Source organism: Apteryx rowi, unplaced genomic scaffold, assembly GCF_003343035.1.
Source record: "Apteryx rowi isolate R43461 unplaced genomic scaffold, aptRow1 scaffold_179, whole genome shotgun sequence".
In the NCBI taxonomy this organism is placed as follows: domain Eukaryota; kingdom Metazoa; phylum Chordata; class Aves; order Apterygiformes; family Apterygidae; genus Apteryx; species Apteryx rowi.
In genome coordinates this window covers 5,461-12,480 of record NW_020448074.1, presented here as the reverse complement: position 1 = coordinate 12,480, position 7,020 = coordinate 5,461, and the positions used below count along the sequence as shown (strand labels likewise).

Below are 7,020 nucleotides of genomic sequence, written 5' to 3'. Positions count from 1 at the left end.
TTATGCAGGATAATGAAAAATGAACTGGCATATGTTTTTTTTTTTTTTTTTTAGGCACTGTAGATTTAGTGTGATGTTATTGGTGGTCCATCAAAAAACTCTATACAAAATATTCATGCATTGTTCCAGAATTCTACAATTCTAGAATCTTGGGCTTTATTTAATACTGTTTTTGCCAGAAATCATAATAAATTCATTACTGCTTTTAAGTAAAAATATTTAGTTTTAATGTAAGTATATTTAAATGTTATTAAAATGATTCAGTACTATTTATTATTTTCAGAACTTCATGTAATTTTCCCCCACAGAATGAAGAAGTCAGATTCATTGAAAATGAGTTGGAGAATCACAAACAGAAGTATTTTGAACTACAGACATTTACTCGCAATTTGATACTTGCTATTAAATCAGATGATAAAGAACAGCAGCAGGTAAATCTTGAAGTAGGCTTTAATAATGTCAAAGTGTTCTATCATTTTCTTGTTTCTCTTCCATAGTACCCAGAAGCTCAAATTATGATCAGGGCAACATTGTACTGAATGTCTTATGGACACAAGAAAAGTTGAACTTTAAACAAAAGATCTTGCAGTCTAAACAAACAACATAGAAAAAGTGTTACCTTTACAAAGGGGGAACCAACGCACCAGTGTACACTGAAGGAGTTTGACTTGTCTGTTGTAAGATCTAAGACGAATCTAGGAATAAAAGCCAGGTTTTTTCAGTTTCAGTACACTGCCTTTAATACATAGCTGCCCTTTTAAGAACTATAAGTTGTTAGCATTTGTTTTAATACTTGGTTGGATTATGTCTTGTATAAATAATGTTTTCTGCTTTATTTGGGAAGGGGTTTGTTGCCTTTCCCCCCCCCCTTTCCCCTTTACAATCTGCAGTTTGCCACATGTAAAAATAGGAACTATAACCTGCAATAAAGAAAGTTAAAACATTTTACATTCAACCTAAATTTGGTTTAAAGTTGTTTTTTCATAAAACCACATTAACTGAATATAAAGGAGGGAACTCGAAATCTTTGAGATAAAAATTAAAACAGCTTACGACTAATCTTGTGTGCAGAATCTAGTCCTGTCTCCTGCACGCTCAGTGTAGTACAATTGTAGATATATTAAGCTTTTGCATGTTAAAAATACTTGAGTAAAATAAATGAATATAGAACATTTATTCTGTCCAGTTTGTGGGGGAAAAAATGTTTTGAACCATTTCCAACATAACTTAAGTTTAACTCTGGAGATTGCTTTAAGACACTTTATATTGGACAGTATGTTTATCCTTATCAATACCTATCAATACCGACCTCTTCTCTTTTTAGCCATCCAATATCAGCACTGACTAAAAAGCTTAAGAAAATTCATTCACTATACAAAGACATTTGAATGTTGACATAAAGCATATAGCTAAGTACTGTATTTTAATATTTTTAATTATAGGCACTGCTGTCAGACTTACCTCCTGAATTAGAAGAAATGGATTTCAATCATGCATCCCCAGAGCCTGATGATACCTCATTCAGTTTGTCATCTTTATCTGAGAAAAATGCCTCAGACAGTTTGTGATTTATTTTATTTTATTTTATTTTTTATTGACAAGAAAAAAGACTGCCCAACATGTAGGTTTTGAGAACAGCTTTTTGTTATCCAATGTTCTTCAATCCAAAAAAAAAAAAAAAAAGCCCAAGGTGACATAGACCTTGCTGAAGGATGACCATAGTATGTAATGGCTGCAGTTTGCAAGGACAAAAAACATTTGGAATGTTGTTTTTGGTAAATGAAAGAACTGTGAGGAAAGGTTTCATTTTTAGCAGGATAACTTCTGACTTTTCAGAATAACTCTTGCTCTGTAGCAAAGTCTTTTTGAGCAGGGGTCCAAGAATGGAAAACACATGTCCTGTTATGCACCCAGATAATTTTTCTGAGTCACTTGCTATATAAAATTCACTAGTCCTGTTTATTGTAGATTCCCCCTCCCCAATTCTTACTCAGGTAGGTGGACTAAAAATTGGGAATCCAGACAGAAAAATGGGCTTTTTATGAATTGTCCTTGAACCTCTTTGGAAATCTGAAATTAAACTAAAGTGCTTTTCATTATGTAACTGCAAATTGTTGAATCTTCTGTTTTCTGACCAAAATAACAAAAAACTTTGAAAGGCTCAGCAAATAATTTGAATTATCATCAAAAAATTATTAATATACAGAGGCAGTCATTAAGTTGTAACATTGTAACAAATTAGATTCATATTGTAAACTCAATAGCTACAGAATGTTCACCATAGCAATGAGATTACATATGTTTACACTACTATTTAAAGTTTTATGAATGTAGTTATAGTTTTTATTTGTCAAAGTCAGAACACTAAAGTTCTGTTCACTAAGTTTTAAGTATATTACATACTTTTCCATAAACTTCTCTCCAGTTTTATCAAGATAGTGTCATAAAGCCACAGCTGTCATCGTGTCCCAAAAGGTTTTCGAGTGTTTCAAACTGAGCTTTGCAAAATCTTCTAAATGTGACCTGTTTTAGAAGTAGCCCCATCTGACAAATTTTTTTGGCCAAAACCATAATACAGTTGCCATTTCTGAACTGTGAGTTTAATTGCAGGCAGTGGCTGAAATGAATTTATTCTTTCCCAGTGGCTGTTCACATTGAATCCCCTTACTCATCTAAATAAATAGATGTGCAGACACATTCAGATAAATTTAGTAGGGCATGTAGGCACATGCCCATATTATTAATGCTTTATAACTTCTAATCTGAATATTCCTCTGCAAGCATTTTTGAAACAGATACTCTTGAAATCTTGTATTTAGCCTGATCTTTCTGTTTTATACCAAGTAGTAATTTACTCTGAATCTTTATTCATGTAGCACAGTAAGTAATCCCATTAATTTCAGTTGGACTATTCAGAGGCTGGTTCTATCTGAACAAAAGCATCCTAATAAAAAAAAATAAGTGGAAGTCCAAGGTGTAGGTGAGAAAATTCAGTGTGAAGGAAAAAAACAAACAAACAACCCCCCCAAAAACATACTTTAATAGTGGTCTAATGATCACAAATGATTTTATTTCACTTGTTCTGTTCTATTCCTCCCTAATCACTTATGCAATTTTTTTCACTTTATTATTTACAGTGAGTTTTGTTCTTTTCATTTTTTTTCCTCTGTTTCTGTGTTGTCCTTGGTCATGGGGAGCTTTTAACAATATTGCTAAATGCCAGCTGCACAAAGGATAGTAGTAATTTTGAAAGCTATATTAAAAAAAAAATTTTTTTTTCACAGTTCTGATTACTGCACAATTCAGTTAATTCATAGTCCACAAAAAGTCTTCCCATGTATTCTACAGAATAATCCTACAGAAAGCAAACTGTTGGGGCTGTGTTACGAGGCTGGGCATTAAAACTCAAAACAGAATTTGGAGAGGTAGAAAAGGCACTTAGGGGTTACACAATGTAAGTGGTAGTTTCCTCATCCCTCAAAACCTTAACTGAAAAGTCACATTCTGGCTAGCAGACACAGCCTTACATCCTTATTCAGAGGGAGAGCAGTATTTGACATTTCTGTTGAAATGACCACCGATCTAAAATTACGTAAGGTTTGTGAGCAAAGATCACAGTACTATCCATCGAATGTAAACTAGAGCTCAACTGCAGTTCTGCACCATCTCTGAAAAAATCATTTATAAAGGGTTTTCTATACTGGGTTGGCAAGGCTTTCTATTACTGTTCTCTCAAGATAGGAAGTCTGTGCCACTGACAATGAAACCTCTTGTTTTCTGTGAGCTTTGAAATTAAAAAAAAAAAAAAAAATAGTACTGTGATTTGCCACTGTTTGGATCCTGTTTTCCTGCTGCTTCCACTTAAATTTCTGTGACAAAAGGCAGGATACTCTTAATGAGAGTTCTTGATTTCATGGTCAGTTAAGTTACTGCAATTCTTGCCTTTTTACAAGAGAATTGTCATCATTGATAATAATCCATTTTTTGTTCTGTCTTGCTTTTATTTCATATGCCAAACAAATTGAAAGGATTCATTTTGAATGAACTACCATGAGATTTAAACAATTATATAAGAGTCTCTTTGCTCAAGAAAGCTGGAATCCTCTATGAATTGCAGCTTGAGCATGTTGTTCTTTGGTCCTTTTCTCATGGCAGGGTTACAAGACAAAACATACAGTAAAGGAGTCATGTTTGCATACCCTGAAACATTTGACAATATTGCAGAATATTCAGGAAGAAAGAGCATAAATTATACTCTTGTATAACAAAATGGTATATTGGATAATAATATACACTCATGTGTTTTGTTTTCTTAATTTTAAAATATATTTCTGTTCATAGGTAAAACAAAAAAAAAATCTTGATGATTCATTACCATTGCTGGCTATTTAAAACATTGCAGCAACAATAGTTTTGTGGTACAGTGGCTGAAAAGCAGCACACTTGCTTATAGATTCTGTATCATAACAGCAGTTAACCATCCTGAAGTTGTGAAAATACATATCTAAATATTTCACTTCAGACTAGCACCACACACATAGCTCATGGCTTTGTAATTTAAGTCTTTTTTGGTTTGTTTGTTTCCCTAACAGATAACTAAATGTGCTAGTTGGGTTTGCAGGTTACATCCAAATTCATGTAACTTGTATCGGTTCAACTGGACCTTAGGACAATATGAGAGCATTTGGTCTTGTTGCCATCCATATTTCTTTAAAACTTTGTCACCGTAACTGTACTGACACCAAATTCTAATAAGGGGTCACCAGGATCCCAATTTCCAGATGAAATTCTGAAAGTTCTCTAGATGATGGAAGGTGATAGTGATGGCTGTCTTGGTATTTGACATATTTAGGGTTGGTTTATGGTTATTTCCTCTGTTCATAGGAGGATTAAAAAAAAAAAAAAGCACATRTTAAATGCTAATTCATCATTTGCATAGACTGTCTGTGACAGATAAGGCTAATACTGTGCTGTGTTACCGTGAAAGAAATAAGGCCCCTTGCTATTTCACTGTTTTGGATTAGTAATTTGAATAACTGCTACAGCAAAAGTGGCATGTATTGACATTTTTATCATCTTTCTGCTAAGACTCTGATTTGCTTTGTCTATGAAGGATGACTTTCCAGGCGCTGTTTATTCCTAATGCATCTGTTGGAACATGAATGATTAAGTATGTCTTTCTGAAGAAACCAAAGTGGAAAAAGGTAGTTCAAAACAGACACTTTAAAACAGAAACAGGATGCTCTCTCTCCTTTGGGAGCAGTGAAACTCTTTGATGCTAGCAAGCTTGCTGATACTTAAGAAAGCTCTTTCCTGAAGCTATGCCTCTTTTCATTTCCCTGCAGATGATACTTGTGTCAAGCCTGTAGGTCTAACAGGAGTGAGTAATAGTAAATAGTCTAACAGGCAAATTTTTGGCAGATTTGATTTTTAGAAGTACGTGAAGAACAGATGTGCTATAGAAGCGTCAATTTTCTTGAGTACTTGGTTCTCAGAGCAGCACCGCACTTTAATCTTTGCAAGCGTGTGTTTTCACTAAGGCAATAAAAATTCTCAAAATGACAAGCAGATCATGGGCTTTGCAGTCTTCTGAGTAAAAAAAGAATGTATTAGCTTATACTTTTATCTTCTTAATTTGGGAAGCAGCTCATCAAGTCTATTCACCAAGTGGAGATGGTGATATTTACTGTTGTGGTTATACAGTTGGAATGAATGACAGAACAAATCAACAGAGTCATGAACATCTTTGTTGTGGAAATCACTGCTTAAAATTGATCAGCTATCTAATTTTGGATCTGTATTGCACTACTGTATTAATAACATTAAAAAAATTGGACAGCACTAACTTTTCTATAGGTATTAGTCATAGCTGACTGTTGGTCTCAGGATACTGATAAAGTAAGGAAACAAAATAATGCGCGAAAATGGAATACTAAACAGCATACCTGAAACATGAAGAATTAGTAACTTGTAATGTTACAACCAAAAGTTTAATTTACTACCTCCAGTCCTACTGCCCAGATCCTTCAGGTCAGCCAGTGAAGTACGAGACTGCTGTACTTGTTATAGGGACTGGCAGCTCTCCAATATTCAACTTTCATTTCATGACTGTGCTTTTTCTGCCCAAATCTTAGAAATGGTTAATAAGTTGATCAGTTGTGGGATGCCTGATCAAAATAGACAATGGTTTGTGAGAAAACTCTAGCTAGTTATTAGAAGAAGAAGAAAAAAAAGAAGCTGTTTTATGGTGTTTGACTTGTCTACCCAGTTCATATTTCAGTACATTGGTCAAATGTTAAGTTATGAGCAAAAAAAAAAAAAAAAGAAAAAAAAAAAACTATAAAATTGGTTCTTTCCATGGCAGAATAGGGTTTTATTCTGACTAAAAAGTATTTTTCTCTGTAAGCCAGTGGCTGGCATTTTGCTCAGAAAACAACAGACACAAAAGGAGAAGAAACTTTGGCATGTGGTGATGGTTGTTGTTTTTAAACAAATAAGCCATCATCTTCAAGAAAGAGATTCTTAAGAATGTTCCTGTAAAGAAAATGGTTTCAGGTCATTGCTTTGGCTATAGTGAGCATTATACTGTATTACTGAACTAAGTAAATAATTCTTTTCAAATTCTGTATTAAACTTTACACACACTACCTCTGAAACGTAACACCACCTTTAAAACCACACAAAAATGTGAACTTTAGAATTTTTAAACTTTTTTATAGGCAATAAATTATTTCCAATACACATTCTTCAATTTTGTGCTTATTTTTTAGTTAAGATTGTGATAAATTCAGTTTGTTTTTTATTTTAGTACTATTTTATGTATTTGTCTTAAAAACACAAACTATTGACAAGGAAATAATAAAGATGTGATATTGGGGAGAAAAGAGTAGCATATGTTAAGGGTAATAAATATTACTGTTACTAGGCTCAATGATGAAGTGGTAGTAAATGGGCTAGCTATCCTGTTCTGGTACAACTGTTGCCATAATGGATATCAGAAATACTCTGGTACTAAAGGAT

At 33.5% G+C, this 7,020-nt stretch overlaps 1 protein-coding gene across 5 annotated transcripts in view; it reads left to right on the top strand.

Annotated features, from left to right (window-relative positions):
• Positions 1 to 6,759, top strand: part of HDX (highly divergent homeobox) — a 57,448-nt gene extending 50,689 nt beyond the window's left edge. For 4 of the 5 annotated variants that reach the window (XM_026061268.1, XM_026061267.1, XM_026061265.1 and 1 more), the window contains 2 exons: positions 309 to 431; positions 1,443 to 6,759. In XM_026061268.1, the coding sequence (XP_025917053.1) occupies positions 309 to 431; positions 1,443 to 1,568 (249 nt within the window). In that variant the 3' untranslated portion in view covers positions 1,569 to 6,759. Of the gene's footprint in view, positions 1 to 308; positions 432 to 1,442 lie in introns of those variants that run through there. The other variant, XR_003252746.1, reaches the window with a different exon arrangement.
• Positions 6,760 to 7,020: the final 261 nt, after the last annotated feature.